Source organism: Chrysemys picta, chromosome 1 (assembly GCF_011386835.1).
Source record: "Chrysemys picta bellii isolate R12L10 chromosome 1, ASM1138683v2, whole genome shotgun sequence".
In the NCBI taxonomy this organism is placed as follows: Eukaryota; Metazoa; Chordata; order Testudines; family Emydidae; genus Chrysemys; species Chrysemys picta.
Genome location: NC_088791.1, coordinates 346,647,491 through 346,675,339, shown reverse-complemented (window position 1 = coordinate 346,675,339; position 27,849 = coordinate 346,647,491). Strand labels below are relative to the sequence as shown.

Below are 27,849 nucleotides of genomic sequence, written 5' to 3'. Positions count from 1 at the left end.
TAGCTCTGAACCCTTCCAGGCTGGCTGTTCAGATCGGTGGCTTTGGTTCATGTCCACCGTTCTCAGACCGCTCCTGTCTACATGGAGCTTTCAAACTAGCGCGATCCAGATCGACGGAGAGAAACTAATTCTCTGGTGGTTCGCGCTCACAGCCCAGGCTGGGACCGGCCTGTGAAGGGCCCTATAGAAAGCCATGGTGCTGTGGTTGCTGGAGCTGCGCCATGGCCCGGAGGCGTGCAGTGCAGAGAAGAACGGGGCTTCTGTTCCAGGCGACCTGGCCACAAAGTCTGCCCTTGTCAGCCCCGGTCCGGAGGCGTGATCTGGGGTGTGCAGAGCCCGGGCCAGGCTGGGATCCCCGAGGGAACGAGGGCAGCGCGGGTGGTCCCTGCACCAGAGCTGGGCCTGGGGCTGAGAGAGCCGCCCTGTCCCCGCGGCAATCCCCTGCCCTTTAGGGTCAAGCTGGGTCAGTGTGGGGTCTACCCTGCCCAGCCCCGTGCACTCAGCTCCCCTCCCCCAGCCGGGGCCAGGCCGGGCTGCAGCCCCTCCGCTGCGGGGGCGGGGCGGGCTCCGTGCATGCTGCGGGGGCGGGGCCGAGCAGGGCCCCCTCCCTTCCTCTCTCCCCCTGGGGCTGGGTCCGCCGGGGGCTTCCCCCGCTGGTGACGTCAGGAGGGTTCCCTCCCCGCGCGGGCGCAGCCCGGCCGCCCAGTGCCGCAGCCATGGCCGAGGCGGCGGGGAGCGGCGGCGGCAGGTCCTGGAAGCGTCACATCGTCCGGCAGCTGCAGCTCCGGGACCGGGCGCAGAGCGGCCGCTTCCTGGACGTGGTGCAGGCCTGTGAGCGAGCGGGGCCGGGAGCTGCCGCCTGCGCCGGGCTGGGCGAGGGGCAGGGGGAGCTGGAGCCCGGGGGGGGGGTTTGATTTGGGAAGGGAGGAGGCAGGGGTAGCTGGAGCCCGGGGGGGGGGGGGTTGATTTGGGAAGGGAGGGGACAGGGGTAGCTGGAGCCGGGGGGGGTGATTGATTTGGGAAGGGAGGGGACAGGGGTAGCTGGAGCCCGGGGGGGGCGGGTTGATTTGGGAAGGGAGGGGACAGGGGTAGCTGGAGCCCGGGGAGGGGGGGGTTGATTTGGGAAGGGAGGGGACAGGGGTAGCTGGAGCCGGGGGGGGTGATTGATTTGGGAAGGGAGGGGACAGGGGTAGCTGGAGCCCGGGGAGGGGGGGGGGGTTGATTTGGGAAGGGAGGGGACAGGGGTAGCTGGAGCCCGGGGAGGGGGGGGGGTTGATTTGGGAAGGGAGGGGACAGGGGTAGCTGGAGCCCGGGGAGGGGGGGGTTGATTTGGGAAGGGAGGGGGACAGGGGTAGCTGGAGCCCGGGGAGGGGGGGGTTGATTTGGGAAGGGAGGGGGACAGGGGTAGCTGGAGCCCGGGGAGGGGGGGGTTGATTTGGGAGGGGGACAGGGGTAGCTGGAGCCGGTGGGGGGGGGGTGATTTGGGAAGGGAGGGGACAGGGGTAGCTGGGGTGCGGGGGTTGATTTGGGAAGGGAGGGGTAGTTGGACCCTTGGGGGGCTATTTGGGGGGACAGGGGTCATTGGAGCCCTGGGGGGCAGGTGGTGCAGCTCTGGGGGCTGCCTGCTTCGGGATAGGAGCAGACTTGGGGTGGGGGTGATTGGGAGGGATCAGATAGGAAGGTGTGACCCTGGGGTGGGTGTATTTTAGGCAGTGAGGGAAGGGAAAGGGGTAGGTGCAGGCCTGGGGGTTGTACTTGTTTTGGGGGAGGGGGAGGACTCGCAGCACTCTGGTTTGTGGGTGCATTTGAAGGAGGAGCAGCAGCCCCGGGTGTAGATGATGGCTGGAGCACCAGGGGAGCAGCTCCAGGCGTGATCACGCAGGGAAAGGAATAAGGCCACACTTCAGTTTTTGTTACCCAGCAAACTGTCCTGTAGCCCGGTCCTGGCCCTTCCCCCTTCTCTCAGCCTCTCATTGGATGAGTCATTTGTTTTGTAGCTGCCTTTAAAATATAAATAACCCTTTTCTGTCCAGGAAGTGTGGTTTGCTCAGAGTTTTGTGCCTAACTCTGCTCTTCTGTTTTGACTTGTAAATGTGAGCTCCGATGCCGTCCTTGTCCTCCCCCTCCTGTTGTTTGTGCATTCGGTGCATTGGCGCGTGTGTCAAATGCCCATTCTGGAGGGCAGCGGGAATCACTGAATCCCCCCCATGAAATAAATGAGATGTCACGTAGCCAAAAGAAAAGTTTCCGTGGTGTGTGTGTGGAAGAAGGAAACTTAGGGGTGGTTAGATCAGTGTTCTGCTGACCTTGCTCTGAACTGCGACCCTGGCGTCAAAAAGGAGACTTGTTCCTTGCTTTAGTGTGTTAAAGGGAGGTGAAAGTAAAAGCAAAGGGATGAAATTAGCCGAGGGGCGATCTCAAGGTTGCGTATCAGAGAAAACTTCCTGGTTGTTATCAACTACTCGTCTTGTGCCAGCAACAAACATCTTGGAAGGGAGATTAAATCTCATGCTTCAAGGCTCAATCCAATGTCCAAGTATTAGAGGCGGGAATGAGACCTAATGGGGCAACAGGTGCTACACCTTCCTCTGAAGCAGCCAGCGCTAGCCACAATCTGTGACAGGGTATGGGACCAGATGGACCTTAGGACTGATTTGACCTAGCAGCCCTTACGCTCCCCGGTCAGGATTGGTGTCCTATTGTGCCAGGTGCTGTACAAATGCACAGATGCAATCCCTGCCCTCAAGAGCTAATATCGCAGGGCTTGATCTGGTAAGAAGCTCTGTTCAGATGTGCCCCTGAATCGCCATGGATACATTTTCAGGATCAGGGTCTAATTGAAGTCAGGATGCAAGAAGTGGGTCTAATAAACAGTATGGGGGTGGCTCAAGGTGACTGATAAAATCCCACTATCACATAGCTAGGGAACAGCTGTATGAATCGGATTCTTGCATTTGCCCAGTTCCAAATGTTTAAACCGCAGGTTATTTTCTATATATGTATATATATTTTTATTCAAAATAACACTGTCATTTCCCAGATCCCTCCAGGTCTCCTGGCCAAGCCCTCCCCAAAGTTCAGGGACTGCCAGGTTCCCCAGAAACCATCTCCTATTGATAGTCTCCTTGGGGAAGTGGTGGAAGCTCCACCCTTGTGACCTTTGGTGGGTTGGATGGACTAGTTTTAAAAGTCCTGGGGGAATAACCCTGCCCTGGTCTCAGGGAGATAGATTGGAGGAGCGCCGTGCCTCGGTTTCCCCATCTGTACAATGGTACTGACCTCCTTTGTAAAGAGCTTTGAGATCGGCTGATGAAAAGTGCTGTATAGGAGGAAGGTAATATTATTATTATTAGGGCTTTTCCTTTGCTCATGTCCATGGCTGTACAGTAACTCCTCACTGAACGTCGTCCCAGTTAACGTTGTTACGTTGCTGATCAATTAGGGAACATGCTTGTTTCAAGTTGCGCAATGCTTCCTTATAATGTCGTTTGGCAGCCGCCTGCTTTGTCCACTGCTTGCAGGAAGAGCAGCCCGTTGGAGCGAGCTGCTGGGGGCTTGGAACCAGGGTGGACCAGCAGCCCCCCATCAGCTCCCCGTTTCCCTAAGTTCCCTGTGTGGCAGCCGCCCCGCAGGCTATCAGTTGCCGGCAGTTCAGCTGTCCCTCCCCCACTGCCGTGTGCTGCTCCTGCCCTCTGCCTTGGAGCTGCTCCCGGGAGCCTCCTGCTTGCTGTGCAGGGGGGCGGGGACAGAGGGGGGCTAATGTCAGGGTGTCCCCCTCCCCCCTGGTCCTGCACCCTGCTTACACCATCTCCACAGAGCAGTGGGGGGACATGACAGGGCTCAGGACGGAGGGAGCTTGCTGGCAGCAGCTGCTGTCTCAACTTGCTGATCTACTCAAAAAGGCAATGAACTTAGAGTAGGGTCAGCATACTTAAAGGAGCAATGCACATCTCTCTCTCTCACACACACACACACACACACACACACAAAGTGTGTCTCTGTCTCTCTCTGCCGTGCTGTCTCCCCTCCCTCCATTTGTGCTGCCTTGTGAGGCTACATTAACAACAATGTGTTAACCCTTGAGGGCTGAGCCGAGTGCTAGTTCATCATTTAGCAGTAAGGCATTCCCTGGGAAATATCCCACCCTCTGACTCCACCACCTCAACCAAGCTTCACAATCATCATTGCTGTGGACAGTATTAAATTGTTTGTATAAAACTTATAGTGTGTGTGTGTGTGTGTGTGTGTGTGTGTGTGTGTGTGTGTGTGTGTGTAAAATATAGTCTTTTGTCTGGCAAAAAAAATTTCTCTGGAACCTAACCTCCCCTGTTTACATTAATTCTTATGGGGAAATTGGATTCGCTTAACATGGTTTCGCTTAAAGTTGCATTTTTCAGGAACAGAACTACGTTAAGCGAGGAATTACTGTATCTGCTTTATGCTTTTCCGACGGGCATCCAATGTTTCTCTCATCCTCACCTCTGCTAAATGGCTGCTTTGGGTCAAAGGTGACTATAACCTTTCCCATTGCTAATAAGTCTTTACATTTGTACCTTTCCCCTCCAAGTGCTTTGCAGGCCCTTCAGCTGCATTTCTGATCCTGGTTTCACCCTAACTTTCTGCATCACGCTTCAGAACCAAATCAAGAGTGTGTACAGTATGTGTCAAGAAAACCATGCGCTCTAGTATCCTCTGCAAGGATGGCGAGATTGTGAGTCTTGGAAGAAGGGTCTTGGGAGAACACAGCTCTTTCCTTGACACGTGGGTTTTGAGATTGGCAGGGAATGTCTGGGTGCGCTTTCGCTTTCTGCCCCTTCTCCGAAGGGGAGGCTGTGTCAGTCTGATGCAGACTGGTCTGCTCTATACGAACACTGTGTTGCTGACAACAGATGTAGGCACTGGTGAAGCACTGAAGCCTGCTGTGGTCTGCACTTGTATCTAAATCCGGTTTAACGCTGCTTCGGCTTGCCCTCCCCCCCCCATGCCTGTTTTCAGCAACAGGTCGTTCTTGTTGCGTAGACAAGGTTTCGTTATTATTCCTGTTTTTTGCTTTGCCCTCTGACACTGTGCCCTGGGGGTTAGTAAGAGAGAGGGGTCGGGGGTACAGTAAATCAGGTATCCTTCACTTTGGGGATGGCACGGGGCTAAAACACAGAAAAGAGCAGGGAAAACCCACTCCTAACAACAAACGCAGCCAGAATTATAATGGGGGAAAAGCCCTCATTTATTCCCCTCTGAAACTCTTCTCCTCCAGTCTGGCTACCCTATGGGAGTTCGTTCTCTCTCTCTGTTTCTGGCTCTAGCTGGAGGAGAGAAGGAAGAAGATCAGCTGCCAATCTGCTAGCCAGGGAATCGGAGGACAAAGCCTCTAGGCCTGGAGGTGCAGTTCCAGGAGGCCGATTTCCAGAGAGGAAGGATGGTGCAATGGTTAGGGAGCTAGCCTGGGACCCGGGAGCCTTGGGTTAAGTTCCCTGCTCTGCCAGAGACTCGGGCAGGTCAGTTAGGCCCAGGTCCACGAAGGTGTTCAGGCTCCTAACGACCATTGATTTCAAGTACTGTTGGGGAAATGGGCCTTAGTCCCTTTGTGCCTCACTTTCCCATGTGTAAAGCAGGACTAACAGCACTTACCCTCGCTACCGCCCCGTGGGCTAAGTACATCACAGGTTGTGAGCTGCTCAAATATAACAGTAACGGGACAGATACGATGGATATATCCCATTGTAGTAGGATAGGGTTACAGTATAGGCCAGGACTCCTGGGTTCTCTTTCCAGCTCTTCCATTGACTTTGCCGATGTGACTCTGGACAGTCTCGTAAGCTTTTTGAGTGTCAGTTTCCACCTCTGTGAAATGACCGTACTTTTACAAGCATGTGCTGCTTTTGAGTCTGACAGTCACAGGGGTGTTGTAAAACTGAACTAGTTCATGTTTGGACAGGCGGGGGAAAATGAGACACAGACTTGAAGTGACTTCCCCGAGGCCGGATTACGATTAGAACTCAGGAGTTTCTAACTTCCAATTCTCTTCGTTCATCTAGACTGGGTCACTGGTGCTGGCAGGTCTTTTGAGCTTCCCCAATAAATTCTCTATAGAATTGCAAAGGATGAAGTAATACAATCCCCTTGCCGTCTCTCCCACCTTAACCTACAGTCTGATGGAGTCAAATGCTGTCCCACATTCAGGAAGAGGGTTGCCACCTGTCTCCAGCTCTTGCTGGTCTTTCTCAGACCCTGCAGGCCAGTCTCCTGCTTCAGGTCCCAAAGTGATCCCTGCCTCATTGGCTGAGAAGACACTTGTTATAGTGCCTCACAGTTGGGTGCGTTATAGGGGGATTGTGCTTTTCTCAGGGGCGTCCGGCATTAGTTGCTGACGGAGATGACACAAACCATTACTCTGTATATGATACAGCAACTCCTATCTTTCAAAGGGGAAAAAAAGGTCTCTCTAGGTCACGTAAATGTTTCATGCACTGAGGTTTATTCTGCTTTAACTTAATAGTTATTCTCTTCCTTCTGTGGGGATGAATTTTTTTCTTTCATTTTCAGTAACACTTCTCTATCTGAGACCCAAGTCAGGGAGCATGAATTTTGACATCCCCCATCAGCTTATGCAATATTGCTTTGCTGTGTAGCCTCTGGAAAGTGACTCAGAACCCAATGGGAAGTGCCCTTTTTTAACAGGCTGGTTTTCATTGTCACAGCTGAGCCCAGGTGATGGCTGTAATACGCAGCTTGTCTTTCCATTGGAGGTGTCTTTCCATTCCTCTCCTATGTAGATCCACAACGTCCAGGCTGCATTGTAGAATCATAGAATATCAGAGTTGGAAGAGACCTCAGGAGGTCATCTAGTCCAACTCCCTGCTCAAAGCAGGACCAACCCCAACTAAATCATCCCAGCCAGGGCTTTGTCAAGCCGGGCCTTAAAAACCTCTAAGGATGGAGATTCCACCACCTCCCTAGGTAACGCATTCCAGTGCTTCACCATCCTCCTAGTGAAATAGTGTTTCCTAACATCCAACCTAGACCTCCCCCACTGCAACTTGAGACCAGTGCGTTACTGAGGGCACCGTGCCAGGGAGTGGCTTGGAAAGGAGTCAAACATCAGCTACTTCCCACTGGCTCACCTCTTGGAAGGCCCAAGTTGCCGTAAACGCAATGAACTCTGCTGCTCTATGCTCTGCCCTTGCTCCCTCTTTGCTCCTGGCTCCAGCTCAAGCTGTTGACTGTGCTCTATTACAGAGGTCCCCAAACTGTGGGGTGTGCCCCCTGGGGGGGGGCAAAGAGGAACATCGGAAGACTGGAAAAGGGCAAGTATAGTGCCCGTCTATAAGAAGGGAAATAAGGACAACCTGGGGAATTACAGACCAGTCAGCTTAACTTCTGTACCCAGAAAGATACTGGAGCAAATAGTTAAGCAATAAATTTGCAAATACCTAGAAGATAAGGTGATAAATAACAGTCAACATGGATTTGTCAAGAACAAATCGTGTCAAACCAACCTGATAGCTTTTTTTGACAGGGTAACAAGCCTTGTGGATGGGGGGGAAGCAGTAGACGTGGTATATTTTGACTTTAATAAGGCTTTTGATACTGTCTCACATGACCTTCTCATAAACAAATTAGGGAAATACAACCTAGATGGAGCTACTATAAGGTGGGTGAATAACTGGTTAGAAAACCGTTTCCAGAGAGTAGTTATCAGTGGTTCACAGTCATGCTGGAAGTACATAACGAGTGGGGTCCTGCAGGGATCGGTTCTGTTCAATATCTTGATCAATGATTTAGATAATGGCATAGAGAGAACACTTATAAAGTTTGCGGACAATACCAAGCTGGGAGGGGTTGCAAATGCTTTGGAGGATAGGATTAAAATTCAAAATGATCTGGACAAACTGGAGAAATGGTCTGAAGTAAATAGGATGAAATTCAATAAGGACAAATGCAAAGTACTCTACTTAGGAAGGAACAATCAGTTGCACACATACAACATGGGAAATGACTGCCTAGGAAGGAGTACTGTGGAAAGGGATCTGGGGTCATAGTGGACCACAAGCTAAATATGAGTCAACAGTGTAACGCTGTTGCAAAAAAAGCAAACATCATTCTGGGATGTATTAACAGGTGTGTTGTCAGCAATACACGAGAAGTAATTCTTCTGCTCTACTCTGCGCTGATTAGGCCTCAACTGGAGTATTGTGTCCAGTTCTGGGCACCATGTTTCAGGAAAGATGTGGACAAAGTGCAGAAAGTCCAGAGAAGAGCAACAAAAATGATATAAGGTCTAGAAAACATGACCTATGAGGGAAGATTGAAAAAATTGGATTTGTTCTGTCTGGAGAAGAGAAGACTGAGAGGGGACATGATCACAGTTTTCAAGTACATAAAAGGTTGTTACAAGGAGGACGGAGAAAAATTGTTCTTGTTAACAGCTCAGGGTAGGACAAGAAGCAATGGGTTTAAATTGCAGCAAGGGCGGTTTAGGTTGGACATTAGAAAAAACATCCTAACTGTCAGGGTGGTTTAGCACTGGAATAAATTGCCTAGGGAGGTTGTGGAATCTCCGTTATTGGGGATTTTTAAGAGCAGGTTGGACAAACACCTGTCAGGGGTGGTCTAGATTATACTTAGTCCTTCCACAAGTGCCGGGGCCTGGGCTAGACGACCCCTTGAGGTCCCTTCAAATCCTATGATTCTATGATTCCAGGGTGCGTGGTGGGACCCAGGCCAGCCCCCCACAGGAGGCAGGGAGAAAGCGCCACCCAGCCCTGCCCCCAGCCACGGCCCTGCACCTGGTCCCGTCCCCTGCCCAGCTCCGCACCCAGCTGCAGGCCCAGCTGCTGGCCCCCACCACGGCCCGGCTGCAGCTCCGCTCCCAGCCCTGTTCCTACCCCTATCCTCAGCCGCTGCCGGTGGCTCCGTTCCCGGCCCCAGACCTGCCCCCAGCCTCGGCCCCCTGCCCTTGGCCTCCCTGCTCCCGACTCTGGGGCGACCCTGAAAAGTTTGGGGACCGCTGCTCTATTAGGTCTAGGACCCAGTTGCCTGAGATATGAAGCCTTTCTGATTGGCCATGGGAGTTAGAATCCGCTGACTCTTCCTGCCCTGGTGGGAAATTTTCAGCTGGTTCTGGTTGGCAGCTAGAACTTGGGACAGAGCAACAAGGATCTGGAGCTGCTGGTGGCTTCTGGCCTCCAGCAAAAATCCACAGAGGCCAGTGGAGACCAGCTGGAGGAGCCTAACTGGGTTTACTCGAACTGGCTCTGTGGGGGGAAAATCAGGGGGGTGTTGAAACTCTTGGCTCTCATTGGAGGGCCCTTGTCCATCCTGGTTAAGATTGATGAGGCTGCGGCCACTAAATAAGATGTATTTGTGCCATCGACCTTCTACCTGCCCTTTAGGAGTGGGGAGGCTGGTTAGTGAACAGGGCTGGTTTCTGCTGGTTTGTGGTTGACTGATGGCTGGTGGTGGTGGAAGGTGTCCAGTGGTGGAACCTCAGTAAAAGCTTCTAAAATTAAGCTCTGCCCCTGCTGCAGAGAGGATGGTCTCAGGGCCAAAGCATGTCCTAGAGAAGTGCGGGGTGAATGTGGCATAGGTGTTGCGGAGACGTACTGCGGAGGGAATGCTGGGGGGCATAGATGTATATTGCACTTGGGTCTGTAAGCTCTGAGCTTTGTGGTCACCTCGGGAAGGGAAGGGAGTGCTACACCATGGACTGGCTTCCAAGAGATCTTCATAACCAGCTCTCCTGAGCCTCAGTCTTATGGCTGATCATTCATTCGCTCCCCGGAAGGCAGATGCAATGGAAAATCATGGCTGGGAAGGGAGAGGCATCTCTCATGTAGAGCTTGACTATTAGGATCAGGACTTTGGTTACGCTGTATTTGGCAGCGGGTTGACCACTGCGGGAATCGCGTGTCCAGGTCTGGTGCCCACGTGTCAAGGAGGATGTTGATAAATTGGAGAAGGTTCAGAGAAGAGCCACGAGAATGATCGAAGGATTGGAAAACCTGCCTGATAGTGAGAGACTCAAGAAGCTCGATCTATATATCGCAACAGAAAGCAGGTTAAGGGGTGACTTGATCACAGTCTATAAGTAGCTACATGGGGGACAGGGATTTGATAACAGAGGGCTCTTCAGTCTAGCAGATGAAGGTCTAACAAGATCCAGTGGCTGGAAGTGGAAGCCAGGCAAAATTCAGACTGGAAATAAGGTTGAAATTTTTAACAGTGAGATAATCAACCATTGGAACCATTTACCAGGGGTTGTGGTGAATTCACTGGCCATTTTAAAATCAAGATTGGAGTATTTCTAAGAGATCTGCTCTGGTTCAAAACCAGAGTAAGGCCTGTGTTATGCAGGAGGTCCGAGCAGATGCCCCCTGCAATCCCATCTGGCTTTATGATCTCTGATGGTGTTCAGTGGGGAGCTGATGCAGTGACTGGGGTGATGCATTCCCTTCTACTGGTGTGGGTCAGAAAAGCAAAGCAGTCACATTAAAGCCATACACCAGGTTTAACCCACAGATGTCGCTCACAGGGTTCTAGTCACATCTCCCTGATCAGTGTAGACAGGAAAGCCTTCTCCCCTTTGTAACCATGTTAAGCACAGCACATAGCATGGTTTTATACCACTTGTTCCTAGCACAGTGTCAGTGCTTGGAGACAGGGCCTTAAACTAACACCTTTACTTACACACTTACACACACACACACACATTCTCTCTCTCTCTAGAAGACCTAAAAACACAGTCTGTTCTTCATGTCAGCCCCTGGCTTCACTAATGTGTGATTTCAATCAATGGGGAGCACTTTTATCAGGCCCATGCAATTGGTGGGTTTTGGTAAAGTGAGTGGTAGTTAGTGCTGTTGGAAAACACCCTGGACACCTAGAAGATCTGTTTAGCTAGAGAACTAGTACAGCCCAAACCACTTGGGCTACTCCCACTCCTCCGTCACTGTCCTTATTGTCTGTATTTACCGTAGGTCTAGGTTCGGCGTCGTGGATCAGGACCCCGTTGTGCCAGGCGCTGTACAAACACGGAACAAAAAGACCATCTGTGACGGAGCAGGGAGCGGGGCAGATTGGACCTGGGAATGTTGCAGGGGGGTTGCATTGGGGATGCGGGACTTCCCTTGAAGGAAGCTACCTGAGCTGTAACCTGAGCCAGGAAGGTGGTTGGGAGAAATAACACCTTCTGCCGGGGAGACTGAACAAAGGAGAGGAGGAGCTGGTGGGAGGGGGAAGAGAGGAGCTGCGGGAGGAGTTTTGGTTTGGTTTTCAGTTTGGGCTGGATGGTGCAACGCAGGGAACCCCAAGCTGGGGGCTAAGCTCCCTAAACCCCCCAGAAGGACTTGATTGAGGGGTTCTGGTTGTACCTACACGCTCTGCTTGGGACTGTGTTCCTGTCATCTAATAAACCTTCTGTTTTACTGGCTGGCTGAGAGTCACGGTGAATCTCAGGAAGAGAGGGGTGCAGGGCCCTGACTCCACCACACTCCGTGACACCATCCCTACCTCAAAGATTTTGCAGTTGTGGTATCAGATAAGAGACAACAGATGGGTGCCAGAAAATGAGCCAGTGCTGGTCAGCGTGACGGGCGGTGGTGTGATCAGGCCAGCAGCATGGCAAAGGGGAGTTTTGAGAAGAGATCGCAAGGCAAACCATGAGGCGGCTTTGTGGACCTTTCCGGGGAGCTCCTCCCCAGCGGGTGGGGCAGTAGGGGAGAAAGCACGAAGGTGCTTGTTTCGAAATGCAACAAGTGTCTGAGGCCGGCTGACATCATGGGCTGATGGGAGGCAGGAGTCGATGACTCAGTAGCATCTGAGAGATGCTGGGTGGGGATAGGCTGGGAAGGGCCTTGAAAATGAAGACAAGTAGCTTGGTTCATGGGACTGAGACGGCAGAGTCAGTGGATGGGCATAGTGTACCTCACCCTCACCTGGTGGCATCACCTCTCTGGCTCAGAGGTTAGTACAAGTCCCATGGTCCATTCGGCCATTGGCACCTTTGCTGAGACTGCCAACAGATGGGCCAGAGGTGGCATGTCGTGTCACTTGGCTGGAATTAACAATGTGCCAATGGGAAAAGATGTGCACGGGGAAGATTTGTATTTGATCCACCATCCCATAAAGAATTCGATACGTTTACCAAAGCACTGGAGCAGTGATGGACACTTCAAAGGAACCAACCAGCTTTGGGAGGAGACACCACACTGCACACACGCCCCTCCCCCGCCCACGACACAGCTGATAAATGAAGCACGCCTCCAATTTAGTCTCTAGGAATTTGGTAATAGCAGCCAACATGAGTGTAGCATGATGATACCAAACCAGGATCTGCTGGGTGTAAACCCCAAGGGGAGAGAGGAATGACCTTGGGCGATGTAACATACAGCTGCTGTGTTCCTCCGCAGAGGTGGTTGCATTTCAGCATGATTGACACAGTCCCAGAACGGATGTGTGATGGGTTCCCCCCCGGGTGCCACCTGGAACTGGGGTACCACTGAGCCCCCTGACCCAGAACAAAGAGTAATGGTCTCAAGTTGTAATGGGGGAGGTTTACGTTGGATATTAGGAAAAACTATTTCACTAGGAAGGTGATGAAGCACTGGAATGGGTTACCTAGGGAGGTGGTGGAATCTCCTTCCTTAGAGATTTTTAAGGCCTGGCTTGACAAAGCCCTGGCTGGGATGATTTAGTTGGGGTTGGTCCTGCTTTGACCAGGGGGTTGGACTAGATGACCTCCTGAGGTTCCTTCCAACCCTGATATTCTATGATTCTATGACCCACCAGCCTGGGCTCCCTCTCCCACTGCACTGCTGTGACAAGCTACAAAGCCCTTCACCAGCATACATACAGGTAGGGGCACACCCAGATGCAGTTACAAGCAGAATCTCTGACCAGCCCCTGCATTGGTAAGGATACTCCCAGCTCCTCAGGCACGTGCCCCCTCTGGAGTATAAACCCCAAATTATACCATCTTGGGCTGCACAGGGAACCATGCAGCATAAGCTCATAAAATTTGCCCCCTCCCTCAATGAGGAGAGGAATATGCAACAGCCTTTTGCCCCCGAGTCATGATTCCCACACACTTCACTCCAACTCACTGGTTTAGATAGACCAAAAACAAGTTTATTAACTACAAAAGATAGATTTTAAGTGATTATAAGGGCTAGCAAACAGATCAAAGCAGATTACGTAGCAAATAAACGAAAACTAAGCTTAAGATACTAAATAGATTGGATGTGAAGAGCAGATTCTCACCCTAGGAGATGATACAAGCAGGCTGCAGATTCTTAAGGGGCAAACTGCACTTGCTTTTCAGCTTGGGATCCCCAGGTGTTCCATAAAATCTCTTTAGCCTGGGTCCAGCACTTCCCCCAGTTCAGTCTTTGTTTCTCAGGTGCTTCCAGGAGTCGTCTTGTGTGGGGAGTGAAGAACCCCAGATGATGTCGCTTCCTGCCTTATATGCTTGTGCATCTGGCAGGAGCCCTTTGTTCCCAAAGCTTGGTTCCCAGACCAGCTTCTGGAAAAATACTGACATCCCAAGATGGAGTCTAGAGACATGGTCTCATCACATGTCCTTGTAGAATCATAGCAGCCATTCCAGGTGGGAGAGATGCCTCTCCTAAGGCCTATTGTCTTTTCCTAATGACTCATTGCCCTGAATAGGCCCTTCCCAACCAACTATTAGACTGAGGGCATCTTGTCCAGTGGGCGTTACGCAAGTGTAACTACATTTGAAATACAGATACGTAGTTAATATTCAGAACTTCAGATACAAAAATGATACATGCCTACAGATAGAATAATCACATTCTGCAAAGCATACGTTTTCCAATGACACCTCACATGACTTATCTTGCATACAATACATCATCGTTATGTCATAATCACATCATAATATCACTGCGAAGAATGTGGGGTGCAGTGTCAGAGGATGCATGGTGTGTAATCTCCTTTGGGATGAAAGGCACCAAAGAAACGGGGAGGTTGAACTTGTTCTCATTCCGGCTTCCTTGGGGTTTAGCTGAAATTTCTGTTTGTGTGCACCCAGTAGGGTAAAATAATTGGATTCCGCCTGATGATGCTGTCATGTTTGCTTCTTAACAGGATGATGCCCATAATATAAACCAAGGGCTCTTAATCACTGTCTCCATCTGACAGACCTTTGATGGTCAGGAAGATCCGACCTATTTTGGGATAGTTGGTGACTCTGGGTCTCGATGTTTGTAGAAAACTCTGGGGGCAACTTCCCTTCATCCCAGCGATGCCCATGATCTCCGAGCACCTCACCCCTTGTGTATTTAGACTCTCTTGCTGCAGAGAGAACAGGGCTCTTAGCTCAGCGGTAACTCGGGGCAGAGGAGAAGCCAATGTCTGCTCTGCAGTCCTCCCATGTGACGGGGGTGGATCTCGATGTAGCCATTGGTGGGTGGATGGTCACCATCTTAGTTCTCTCCTTGCGTGGTCCTCTCCATCTGCTCAGGCCTGAGGGTACCTGTGCTGGTCAGTGCCTCTCTCCAGCCTTAGTGACAAGTTATGTCATTCCTCAGACCAGTGTTGGGCTAGGCCCGGTTCCCCGGGGTGCCACTCATTTTTCTCTGCAATACTGATCATGTGGTGCCACTGATCTCATGATGGGCCAATGCTAAGCCAGGGCAAAGGGTCGGGGTTAGGTAGCTCAGGCTCAGTGCCTGTGCGTGCCTTAGCGGCCTAGGTCTCTGGTTTGAAACACAGTTCAAATCTCAGCCCTTGTTCTTCCTGGGCCAGCTCTCCTGAATTTACTGTGCAGCTCTAAACAGCCACGGTCTTTTCATTGCTGTGTGGGCGCGAGATCCCACCAGACTTCTGATCTGAATGGGGGGGTTATTCCTTCACAGTTGCTCTTAGGGGTCAGCGGGTGAGAATGGTGACGTCCGGGCCGTGTGGAGCGACTGCCGCCGGACGTCAGCCCCCGAAGAAATCATTCCAAAGCTTTGAGCGCGAGGGCCTTTTTGGGGTGAACCGGGCGTGGCTGCATTGGGAGATTCCATGTCTTGGGAACTGGCTGGCTTAGCCGCAGTCTTTTGTTTGGATTTTGCTGCCTTGTTATATTTTGCGAACGAGAAACAAAGCCCAACATTCCAGGTCTTTTGTGCAACCCGGAAACGCAATGATTCAGCCCTTTCAATCCCTCTGCTCATTTCAAGTTCTGGCACCAAGCCCCCACCCCCCAGGGAAAGCTTCCAACCCACCTCCCACAGGCCCGGCTGCCCTCCCAATGCCGTTAGGCCCCTGCCTTGTCACCCAGGTCTTTTCTGCGGAGCATTGAAAACTGTCTCTAGAAGCAGCATTCAGCCAGGGACTGGCTAGTGGCTGTGGGTCCGGGATCCGATGTGTCCCCAGTGCCTTAAGAACGGGGAAGGCTTTTGGCAAGGGGCCCGGGGCTGGAGGGTGTCCCATCAGGCCCAAAGGAGTCCAGGCTTTGGCGGTAGCTTGTTCCTTAAAGATCTTGCCAGTTTGAGCACCGGCGTGAGTCCAGGGGTGTGTGTGTCTTTCCGCTGAACGACTCCTTGATCTTTGTTAGAACCCAGGCCCAGCCCTTAGGCCTGGTCTACGCCGAGTCTGCCGAGGTTTACCTCAAATCAGCCTTTAAATGGATTGAGTTAAACCCTCCTCGTGGACACCCGAAGTTGCATTACACCCGCCTTATATCAAGTGAGCTTAATTCAGTCAGCCGGAGCCTTAGCCTTTCCCATGAAGAGAGTCTCTTAATGCCACTCGACAGCACCTCCGGGCAGGTGCAGCCTGTGGGAGAACTGGAACCTTGAGCTCCAGGAGGGCGACCTGCCAGAGATGCTCGTCGTCTCCTGGCCTGTCGTTTTTGAGAGGGGCGGTGCTCCCCCAGCAGTGCTCAGCACCTCTGCAAATCAGGCCGTCGGCCTCACCTTCCTCTCGTTCCCCAGCCGCTTGGCACTGCTTGGAACTCAGCTAGCCTGGAGGAGCAGCGCCGTGTGATTTCTCTCGCTGTGAAGCAGCTCGTGCCACGGACGTGTTAGAGAGGGCAGGGCGGGGCTCTCCAGATGTGCCCGACAGAACCGAAAGCTCAGGGATGTTATGGGTCCGCTGCTTAGTGGAGAAGGTGAGCTGGTAACGGAAGATGATAGGAAGGCAGAGCTGCTCCGTGCCTGCCTTGCTTCACCAAAAAATAACGCGACCGGCCGACTAGCGAGGTTACCATAGACAATAAAGGGGAAGGGATGCAGATGTGAAGAACACGTCAGATCTTCTGACTAATTTGAATGACTTCAAGTCAGCAGGGCCGGATGCGATTCACCCCAGGGTGCTGACGGAATTAGCTGAAGAAATCTTGGAGCCACTGGCAGTAATGTTTGCAAACTCATGGATGACGGGAGAGGTCCCGGAAGACCGGAGAAGGGCTAACGTAGTGCCCATCTTTTAAAAGGAGGAACCAGGAAACTATAGACCAGTCAGCCTGACTTTGATACCTAGGAAGCTACTAGTGCAATGTATAAAACATTCAATGTGCGAATACCTGGAGGATGAAGGGGTGATCGCTAGCAGCCAGCATGGATTTACCAAACCAGCTCGATTTCCTTCTTTGGTTTGGTGGATGGGGGAATGCGGTGGACATAATATACCTGGCCTTTAGCAAGGTTTTGGACATGACATGCTGATAGATAAGCTAGAGAAATGCAGGCTCAGTAGAACTACCATTAAGTGGATACAAACCGTGAGTAACTCTTAATGAAGGATGTCGGAGTGGAGGGAGGTCTCAAGTGGGGTTCCATTGGGCTCTATTCTGGGCTCGGTGGAAAATGCTCAGATACTATGGGGGTGGGCCTGGGGTAAGATCATAGACGGCTCGAACCACACTGGGTGAAGAGGGAAGCCGCGCTTTGGGCCAGCCGTGTTATCAGCTGGTCGCAAACTCAGTTAAAAGCCATAGCCCGGGCAGGGCCATATACAGCACAGGATAGCATCACTGTAACGCCGTGAGTCTTGCTCGCAAGCACGGGGGAGATCTGAGCAGGACTGGATTGTCAGGTCATATTTTATGCTCTATGAACATCCCCCGCAAACCCATCCTGATGGAGCCCAAAGTACCGCGTGAGCTTTATGTGTACGGCAACGCTGAAATGCAGCCGCTTCTGGGGTGGAGCGTGGTAGCCAGCATGCTGGACAGCAGTGACAGGAGGGGGAAACTTGCTTAAGAAGTCCAGAGTAAACTTTCTGTGAACCGTGCCCTAGGGTCTGTGGCATCCACAGCAGGCGGACTGGCTGTGGGCTTTTAAGATCTCTGCAATATCCCCCCCCCCCCCCCGGAAGCGGCAGGGGACTCGGATTAGAACTTGCCTCAGCAGGAAGAAGTGTTGGCTGGATTTGAGGTTATGGTTGAAACCCGAGGGTCAGAGCTATAAACCGTCGCTGTGTCTGGGCATGTGTGGCAGCCACGGAGTGTGAGTGAGTGCATTTGCACCAGTGACCTGCTTGGAGCGGGTCTGGATGAAACACCTGTGCGCTTTGCACGGCGGATGGAGCTGCACCACCAGCAGAGTGAGGAGGGGCGCTCACCCCCAGCATGCTGGGGCAGGCAGGGCTATCGGCGAGAGGACACAGAGTGGCACTGCCATGAGACCTAGAGGGCAGGGGAGCATGAGAGCCAGGGGCCAGCGGTGTAGGAGGGGAAAGCCCTGCCCTGCCCTGCAGGAAATCTGGATTCGGGCCAGGCTGAGACTGCAGCACTAGGGCCGAAGAGTAAACGCTGTGGAACAAAGAGCTGCCCGGAGCAGAGCCAGCCGCATTTGAAAGCAGCCAGCTCGCTCCCGGCTGATCCGGTTCCCGGTGGAGTCGAGAGGAGCCGGGGCAGGCTGTGGGGCAGGGCACCCAGGGTTTTCTGCCTAAGGCTCCAGCCCCACGCCAGGCCCAGACTGAGAGACGCGCGTCGGCGGTCAGCAGAAACTGCTCCGTTGGAGTCAGTCCTGGGCCGGGTGCTAGAGGGTGCTGTGCTGCTGGGGGTGCTACCCACCTCTGCGCATCGACCCCCCCCCCCGGGCGCATGCCACAAGAGCAGGGGAGCCTGGCTAGTTACCTTCTGCTACCTCCGATTCCCCTGTCAGCGGCATTTGGCATTGGGATTTTTCTTCCCTTCTTATCCTAAACTCTAGCTGTGCTTTTATCAAACAGCTGCCACATTCCACACCAGAGGTGGCTGCCTTCTAGTAATGGGGGAAATGATTCCCATGCTAATGCATGCAGGGCTTGCTTATTTCACAGGGGAGCTGAAGATTAATTAGCTCATGCTTGTGAAAGGGCTTGGAAGGTGGGTAAAGCTAAGTGTCATTTCTCGGGTGGGGTATTTTCAAGCAGAGTGGTCCCTCCTTTCACTGGAGGATGCAGGGGCTGATGTGTGACTATCCCTGCACCCACGGGAGATCCTCCTGCCAGACTTCCTCTCCCGGCACCCACAACTGGCTCGCGCGCCTTCGACTGATCGCAAGGGAGGTTCGTCGTCTAATGCGTTCTGGCGCTTTGCTATCAAAGGCCACGTTCTCGGCTCCACCCAGCCTCCACTGATGACAGCTGAGATGGGAGCTCGCTGATCCTGGGGCCCGTTCTGTGCCCAGGGCCTGCTCGAAAGTGCACTGACCCCTATGGCCATCTACCAGCATGCTGCAGCCCCGCCTGCCTGCCTGCCACGGCTTGGCCTCTCTGCTTGCAGCTTCTGTGGAGGCTGGTGAGTAGGGTCCAGCTGTGTCACCTCTGGTCTCCCCTAGAGCTGCTGTCCGGCCTCTTTGCAGCACTAGACCAGAGCAGAGAAGGCTGGGCTGCAGCCCACAATTGGGTCCCGAAAGCTTAAGAACCATGCCAACTCTTCAGAGAGGCTAAGGAATGAATCCTCCACCCCCCTTTGAGGCAGGCAACCTTGGCTCTGTTTTAGAGAAGGGGGCCAGAGAGCTGAAGGCCCAGCTCCATAAAATGATGTAAGAGCTCCGTGGTTTGTGAACTCACCCAGGAGGTGGGAGACCCCCCGGTTCAAGTCCTACCTCTGGCTGATCGTGAGAAGGGATGTGAGCTGGGATAATAGGCAGCAGGTTTAAAACAAACAAAAGGCAGTATTTCTTCACACGACGCACAGTCAACCTGTGGAACTCCTTGCCAGAGGATGTTGTGAAGGCCAAGACCATAACAGGGTTCAAAAAAGAACTAGATAAACTCATGGCGGCTAGGTCCATCAATGGCTATTAGCCAGGATGGGCAGGGATGGTGTCCCTAGCCTCTGTTTGCCAGAAGCTGGGAACGAGCAACAGAGGATGAGTCGCTTGATGATTCCCTGTTCTGTTCATTCCCTCTGGGGCACCTGGCACTGGCCACTGTCAGAAGACAGGATGCTGGGCTAGATGGACCTTTGGTCTGACCCAGTAGGGTCATTCTTACGTTCTTATGGACCTACCACCCCTCAGGTGACTGCCCTCACCACTAGGCTGTAGAGTCATTTTCATTCCTTTCTGCCTGAATTAATATTTAATCATTATAATGGAACAACTGTGTACGTCCCATAGCCCACTGGTCGGGGCACTCACTGGAGAGGAGGTAGATCCCTGTTCGAATCCTTTCTCCCATGGGATCAGGTTTGCCATCTTTGCCAGTCCAGGGAACTGCTAATCTGGTATTTCTGACAACGAGGTCTACTGGATAGAACCCTGGACTGGGACTCAGGACACCTGGGTCTTTTCATGGCTCTTCTGCCGAGTGACCTTGGGCAAATCACTTCCCCTCTCTTGCCTCAGTTTCCCCATCTGTAAACTAAGGGTAATAATACTCGTGTCCTTTGAGACCTACGGCTAAATGGAGCTAAGTCCTGTCATTTGTGTGTATGCATGTGTAAAAATAGCTTGTAACATCAGACCCACCACGTCTTACTCACCTGGCTTTAATCTTAAGGCAGCATTTAAAGTACTGGACTCCTTGGTGTGTTTTTCTGTTTTGGTGACATGTTTAAAATCTCGCCCACCGTTTCCTGCAATCTCCCTTGGTCAGATTGTCAGGGCTTCAGCCCCCCAGAGCTTGTTGGACAAACTGTTTTCTCAAAGCCCGGTAGATTTCATTCTTTTCCCTCTGATCAGATTCCCCAGCAAGAAACTTACGAAGGAGGACAGGAGTACTTGTAGCACCTTAGAGACTAACACATTTATTTGAGCATAAGCTTTCGTGGGCTACAGCCCACTTCGTCGGATGCATAGAATGGAACATATAGTGAGGAGATATCTGTACATACAGAGAACATGAAAAGGTGGAAGTTGCCATACCAATTCTAAGAGGCTAATTAATTAAGATGAGCTATTAGCAGCAGGAGAAAAAAAACTTTTGTAGTGATAATCAAGATGGCCCGAGGCGTGGGACTTCTGTCGGTGTCGTTAGGGCCACGCAGTGTCCTAGAGACACTTACTTACACTGGCGGTTGGCTAAAATTCTTGTCAATTTCACGGCTGTGACTTGACAAGAAAGGCTGGTAGGTTCCCTGCTGTGAACCCTGTGCCTGGCTGGCCGCTCCGGCCACCTGCTGGGAACCAGGCTACTTCCCGGCTCCCAGTTCCCAGCCGGGCCGCTGCCCGGGCTCCCCACTCTGAGCCCGGGGAACGGAGCTCCCAGAGCTGTCGGAGTGCCGCTGCTCTGCAGAGACAATAGCAGTGTGAAAGTTACAAGTGTGTCAATTTCACTGCTGGCAGGCTCTGTGCTGTGAAATTAGAGTGACCAGACAGCACATGTGAAAAATCGGGACGGGGGTGGGGGGTAGTAGGAGCCTATATAAGAAAAAGACCCCAAAATCAGGACCGTCTCTATAAAATTGGGACATCTGGTCACCTTATGTGAAATTCAGCTTTAGCGGGGGCGAACGGAGTCACAGCATGGGGCTGTCACTTGGGCGTGGATGGGGGCTGCAGCAGTGAGCCTCGTATGACTGTCAGTGCCCCAGGCTTGGCTGTCAGTGCCCCACAATGCCCTACTTGAGTAGGTACAAACACTCCTGGTGAGGACACACTCCAGTGGCAGGAGGAGGGTTGTGTGGACACCAACAAACGACTGAATTACCGGGATGGCTGTAGGTCGACCTAAATTAAGTCCACCTCCTTGTTTTTACAGCTGGTGACAAGGTGGACTTTGAAACTGCGTGGCAGGGTTAACGCTTGGTTAGTCACCAGGAGAGCAAAACACCTGCTGTCCCGGAGCTTAGGCTGCAACATGTGGTTTTGTTTGTCCCCCCCCCCCCCCGCTCTCCCTCACCCCCCCCCCCGATGTATCCAACTTGAACCAGTTATTTGTCTGACACCTGAACTACACCTGTGTAACCAGTTGGCTGCTGCACCTTCCTCCCAACTGCGTGCAGTGCGGGGTGCTGTGTGTGTCCTCCAGGCATGCTGTGTCCTGCTAAGCTACCGGGGGTTTCCCAGCACACATCGATAAACAGCATGGCCCGCTGGGACACACCTCTGTTGAGTCACGGTTGTGTTGTGAAAAGAGCTGCTGTGTGATCACAACTAACACACTGGTTACAAAACGTGGCTGTACTTAGAGGTGATGGGCTGTTCCCCAAGGATCTCTGACTGCTCCACGAACATTTAAACCTCACCCCGACCCTGTGAGGTGCATTGCCATTAACCCCGTCTGCAAATGGGGGAACCAAGGTCTAGATAGACTCGGGTTGAAATTCTCAGAAGTGGCCCCTGATTTTGGGTCCCTCCATTTTTGGGGCACGCACCATGGAACAGCTGGTCCCTGACTTCCAAATGTGCTGGGACGCCCTGTCACCCACTGATTTCCCCTACAGCCTCTGAAAACCCGAGTGTCCCAAGCTCTATGGGGCAGGAACTGTCTCTTTGTTTGTGCAGCCCAGTGGATCCTGGTCTTGTAGGCGCGACACTAATACAAATAACAATAAGTCAGGCACCCAACTTTTAGTATCCTGCAGAGATTCCTGAACAGAGCTGGGAACAGAACCCAGGAATCTTGACTCCAGTCCCCTGCTTTGCCCATGCATGGTGCGGATGCTTTCCTTTGGGAGGCATGACCCATAAGCAGGCCTAGTCGCACTGCATTACAGCCATGCGCCGGCCCCTTGAGGTTCACAATAATAGAATGTAGAGCTGGAAGAAGACCCGTAGGCCTGGTCACCCCATTTTGCAGGTGGATAAATTGTATGTTAAGCTGGTGGTGACAGGATCCTTCTAGAACTGGGGGTTCTATCGTGTCTGACCACTCCCCCAGATTTCAGAGAAGGGGTTCTGATGAATGGGTCCCCCCTCGCCCGCACACGACGCTCGTGGTCCCCATGCCCTGGTTCTCTTTGCTTCCTTGCAGATACCAAACTGTTGGAAAAGTCCAGCTTGCTGGTGCATTTCACAGAGAAGCTACAGGCCGAGTCCTTTGCTCTCCAGGCCCCTAGGTAAGTAGAATGGCTCTGACTTCTTCCTCCTCAGGCATGGAGAAGGCGTGACCGCTTCCCAGAGCCAGCAGCACTGGGATGTATCCCCGCTGCCCCTACAACAGCTGCACTGTTATCTTTGGAAGTTCGTAGGCAAGAGTAGCTGACCCTTTCCCTGGTCCCTCGCAGCACCGAATGCCTCTGACTAGCGGAGGCTGTCCGTGCCCTGGGGAGGAGGGGCTTTCACAATCAGACCTTTCTTCCTTTCCAACAAAAATCCACTGAGTCAGCCAGACACCGGTTCCTGGCTCCCCGGCTGAGTAAGAGCGGGAAGTGGCTCAGGATAGACAGAGCCACGCTTTCTCCTCTGTCAGCGTGCTGAGCAGCCGCTGTTGTCTTTCAGAGGAGACGTTAATAACTTAATGATCTGGACCATAGAGCCCAAGTGACTTTTTTGCAAGAGTAAGGGGAGGTTAAGTCTGGGAGCCAGGCCAGATTGCCTGGTGGGGAATTACGTTCTGCCTTCCTACATCCCCTCTGCAGCTTCAGTTTGATGTGTTTTGCTTCTTCACGTCCTGCCCCAAACTGCGGTGTGTTTAACAGCGGCCAATGTTCCACCCCAGAATCAGCTGCACCGCAAGAGGTGAACAAAGCCATCCTCCTGCGTGCAGGTGTCTCTTGCTCTCTCACCCCACCAAAATCTGCGAGCCAGATTCTGCCACGCTTATCCCAGCTGACAGTGGGTCGGGGCGCAGCATCTGGTCTGATCTGGCAATGGTAACGTTGCACAGCTAACCTTTAACAGCAGTTCCGTTATGCAAAGATAAAGATAACTGGACTTGCCTTGGTTACACGCACCACAAACTCTGCGGCGTGTGCGACATAGCGTGATTGACATGGCAGCAGGAGCTCTTGGCTTTTGCACGCCTTGACTTTCAGACGGCAAAACGGGTATTTTTAACGTTGCATTAAGAGCGAGGTCTGCATTGAATATCCAGGCTAAAGCCCCGGAGAAGCCAATTATCCTGTTTGTTTCATTAAGCCCTCGGCGTCACACCTCGTTGAGGGCAGCGGGGGCAGGAGACAGCGTCTTCGCTGCAGGCAGTTTGGCTGTTCCCCAAATGAAAGCTGCGGGTGTGTTGAAGTTCAGGCTTTGCTTCACTTCTTTTTTTTAAATGAACAAAGCAAAACAATTCATTGCAACTTTGCCCTCTCTATCTTGCACCCTGCCCCAGTGGAATCGCCCCTCTGCCTCAAGAATCCGCCGCGTGCTCCTGGGGAAGGCAGATCTTCATTGAACTCTGCTGCAAACTCAGCAGAAGTGACTTTGGTTTTGTTTTTGAACCGGCTCTGTCTATAGGTCAGGGCGGGAAACCAATGGCTCCGCGCTGGAACCGGGCTCGGGCTCCCCAGAAGCGCTGCAGACCCTGAAGATCAAGTGCCAGGGGCAAATTGCGGAGATGAAAGGCGTCAGTGGGGAGGTACGTAGGGGGAGGGAAGGTACCGAGTGTCAGCTCTTGCGCCCTGGGTTGTCATTTGCCCTGGGTTTGTACAGCGCCTAGCAGGGGCTGGTGTCTATATAGAGTTGCCAACGTTGTCTTTCAAAAATCTGGAACTGTTTTCTTAGCCCCTGCATTGGGGGGTGAGGGGGGAGTAGCCTGGGCCCACCAGTGTCAGGGTGGGGTGCTCAGTTCCATATAGGGTTTGGGGAGCGGGGCTGGAACGGACCATGTTGGCAGTTGAGAAAACTTCCTCTCCCTGCAGTGGTCAGACTGTCTTGGCGGCCTGGGCCCAGCTCCGGGAGTGACCAGGGCGGCGGGGTCGGGAGGGGAGTGGAAAGAGGCACCCGTGAGTACAGCCCCCTGCTGATTTCAGCCCTTTCAGCGGCCCCGTCTGCTTTCCCTGTGCAGGGCCTGTCGGGGTGTGTGTGTGTGTGTGTGTGGGGGGGGGGGGGGGTCAGTACTCCCAGGGTATAGCCTCCCTGCTCTCAGGGTCTCTGCCAACGGCCCCAGCCGAGGAGCATGACTGCTGGTTGGTGGCTGCAGCAGCAGTGGGAGAGGGAGGTGGGCGGGGAGCCTGTTCCCAGGGCCGACGAGAGGGCGGGGGGAAGCCGGTACAAATTACCGGGGCCCGGCGGTCCGGAAGGGGGCCTGGGCCCCGGCTTCCCCCCCCCTCGTTGGCCCTGTTTAGCCGGTCCGCCCTTGCTGGGGGGCCCGAAAAATTTTTTTCAGCGGAGCCTGAACCCGCTCTCGGCGGCCCTGCCTGTTCCTGGCAGCCGAGGTCACCTGCACAGAGCCCTGTCCGCATCCCCTGCCAGACAGAGCCCCCTCCTGACTCCAGCCTTTCAGTGTGGCCCCATCATCGCTTCGTGCCCCCCGATACCCTTATTGCACCCCCCTAGTTTGGGAGCCTCTGTGCAATAGGTACAGGGGGTCCGTGAATCACAGGCCTGATTCTGCATTGCAGCCTGGTGTGATTTTTACAAACTTTCGAGCATGGGAAGGTAAGGAAATCACCGCGCTGGCTTTACAGAATGAGAACGTTTAAAAAATGCTGAAATCTGGGAGAAAAGGCGTCTCTTTAAATAAGAGACGTCCCTTGTAATACGGGACTGTTGCCAGCCCTATGGCTAGGCACTGCCCGTAGTAAGCGCGGACTCTGCACTTGCAAAGAAGGCAGGGCGTGGTATTGCAGAGCGCTCAGCTTTGCTGGATTTATTTATAGGCAGCAGGTTTAAAACAAACCAAAGGAAGTATTTCTTTACAGTCAACCTGTGGAACTCCTTGCCAGAGGATGTTGTGAAGGCCAAGACTATAACAGGGTTCAAAAAAGAACTAGATAAACTCATGGAGGATAGGTCCATCAATGGCTATTAGCCAGGATGGGCCAGGAAGGTGTCCCTAGCTGGGACTGGGCAACAGGGGATGGATCACTTGATGATCACCTGTTCTGTTCATTCCACCACAGGCACCTGGCATTGGCCTCTGTTGGAAGGCAGGATACTGGGCTAGGTGGATCTTTGGTCTGACCCAGACTGGCCATTCTTATGTTCTGTAGCACTATGGACAGTACCATTATGGAGGTTGTAGATTAGAGAGCAACTGGGGAACCCGTCTGCAATTCTGGCATCTGGAAAATCACTCTCCACAAGGAGCTCCCAGACTTTTTAGTTTGTTCCTATAGCTTGGAAATGGCTTGTTAATAGGAAGAGCAGGCTGAGTACTATAGGCAGTGGTTTGGTAGCTGTGTCAGTCACGGGATGTTCGAGAGACATCGTGGGGGAGGCAATATCTTCTGTTGGACCAACTCCTGTAGGTGAGAGAGACAAGAAGTTGGTCCACTAAACGATAGTCTGAGTGTTGTCATGCAAGTGAGCAACAAAAAAAACCCAATCTGTCATCATTCTTGTATCCCACCGCACACACCACAATCTCAGGTGGAGTCCGGTTTATTACTCAGACCAGCTCTGCCTCGTGTGCTCCACAGCCCTTGAGAAAGCGATGTTCACAAACGTGCATTTCTCTTCGGAAGATCATCTGGCCTTTGAAATCTCTCTCCTTTGCAGTTGGCGTATCGAATTATTGAACTGAGCAAATTACTCAAGGCCAAAGACTGTAAACTACAGGAGCAGAGAACAAGGTAAGGATGCTCCCCAAACTCCTGGATGCACCTGATTTAACATGGCTTCCTTCCAGTGCGTTTCTCCTTGGGGCTTATTTTATAGGGACACTTGTTTATTTCACCAGCATGAGGGGGCAGGTCTGCTCTACAAAACTGGCCCCTCCTTCCCCTACAGACCTCCTCCTGTGTTGGAATCACAATCTGAGCAGCCAGCTTCAATGGCAGTAAATGTTTACTACTCTTCAGTCCTCCTAGCCCTGCAGAGATCACCCAGCGAGCTGGGCGTGTGGTAGAGAAACCTGTACAGTGCATGCCTCGCTCTAGCCAGTTACCTGACTTTTAGCCTACGTTGTGTTTCCCCTTCTGCCTGATCCACAGAGGATATGAGTCTGCTACAGTTCCCAGCTAAGGGACTTAAGCCTTTAGCTCAAGCTGGAGAGGTGCATGCTCTCAACTCTGGAGGCCCCGGGTTCAATCCCTGGTGGTGATCAAGATGGCAGTTGCTCCAGTCTAGGAGCTCACTTTCAGGGGTGCTGATGAAAGTTTGGGATGCAAGTCGGGGGGAGCCCATTCCCTAGAGTGCTGTCTCTTGGTTTGGCTCAGGCTGGCGTCCCTGAGCGGGCGGATCTCTGAGCTGGAGGCAGAGCATCTGCAGCTGAAGGGCCGGGCGGAGGATCTGGGCAGCGGGAACTGTGCCAGGAAGGCGGAATACGACGCGCTTCGCGAGCGTTACCGGCTCCGGGACGGGGAGCTGCGGCGAGCGGCCGAGAAGGAGCAGGAGCTGATTGAGAGCCTGGTGCGGAAGAAAGTGAAGGCGGCCGAGCACCAGAACAAGAAGAACGAGAGGTTGGTTAAGGGTCTGTCGCTGCCCCGCGTACGAGAGACTCGCCTGGGCTGGTGGGGGGCACAGGGCATGCAGACCCGGAGGGGGGTACTGCTGCAGAGGCCCAGGGCAGGAGGGAATTTTGCCCAACCCTCCTCCGCTGGAAGGATGGACCCTGCAGTGCAGGGGATTGGAGCAGAGGATGGGGCCAAGGCAGACCATGTGCAAGGCTCTGCTCACAGTCCCTGCGGCTCTGCCTGCCCCCTGGAGCGATGGGTTGTGTCAGTGTCCTGGAGCGGGGAACTCACTGGCTGAGGCCAGTGGGAGCCCTTGGGTGGGATTTTGCAGCCGATCCAAAGGCCGGGGGATGAGGTTATCAGTGGGCCATGGACGTGCCATGTGCTGGCTGTCTAGCGAGGGTCATGGGGCCAGACAAGCACCTTTAGTATCTGAGTGACTCTCAGCCTTTAATGACCTTATTCTCCCAGCCCCCCTGTGAGGTAGGGCTGGGCTGTTATTCCTGCTGTACGGATGAGGGAACTGAGGCACAGAGCGGTTAAAGGACTGACCCAAGGTCACACGGGCAGTCTGTGGCAGAGGAAGGCCTTGAACCGAAGGTTCGCATGTCCCAGACCAGGGACCTAACCACTGAGCCATCCTACTTCTTGAGTCTAGTTCCTTCTGCTGATGGAAATGGACCTGTTCCATTGCCCTCTGCTTGTGCTTACTTCCAGCCGGCCGCCAGCTGTGTTGCTTCCCTGTGAGGAAGACATAAGCCCTAATAATATCGCCAGCCAAGGGAGGTCTCTAGCTTGCACAGCAGAGCGCTGCGAGGCACAGTCAACCTGCGCAACTCGGTGCCAGGGGATGGGGTCAGGGCCAAACCTAGAACTGGGTTTGAAAAGGAACAAGATGAGTTCATGGAGGGTAGCCCCCCAATGGCTCTTAGTGGGGTTGTTGATTAATCGCAGTTAACTCATGTGAT

At 53.0% G+C, this 27,849-nt stretch overlaps 1 protein-coding gene across 1 annotated transcript in view; it reads left to right on the top strand.

Moving 5' to 3' along the window:
* Positions 1–599: 599 nt before the first annotated feature.
* ATG16L2 (autophagy related 16 like 2) overlaps positions 600–27,849 on the top strand; it is a 51,864-nt gene continuing 24,614 nt past the window's right edge. Inside the window, exons 1-5 of the mRNA XM_005292200.5 lie at positions 600–831; positions 22,357–22,441; positions 23,781–23,901; positions 25,986–26,059; positions 26,645–26,887. Coding sequence (XP_005292257.2) covers positions 717–831; positions 22,357–22,441; positions 23,781–23,901; positions 25,986–26,059; positions 26,645–26,887 — 638 coding nt within the window. The 5' untranslated portion in view covers positions 600–716. The remainder of the gene's footprint in view (positions 832–22,356; positions 22,442–23,780; positions 23,902–25,985; positions 26,060–26,644; positions 26,888–27,849) is intronic.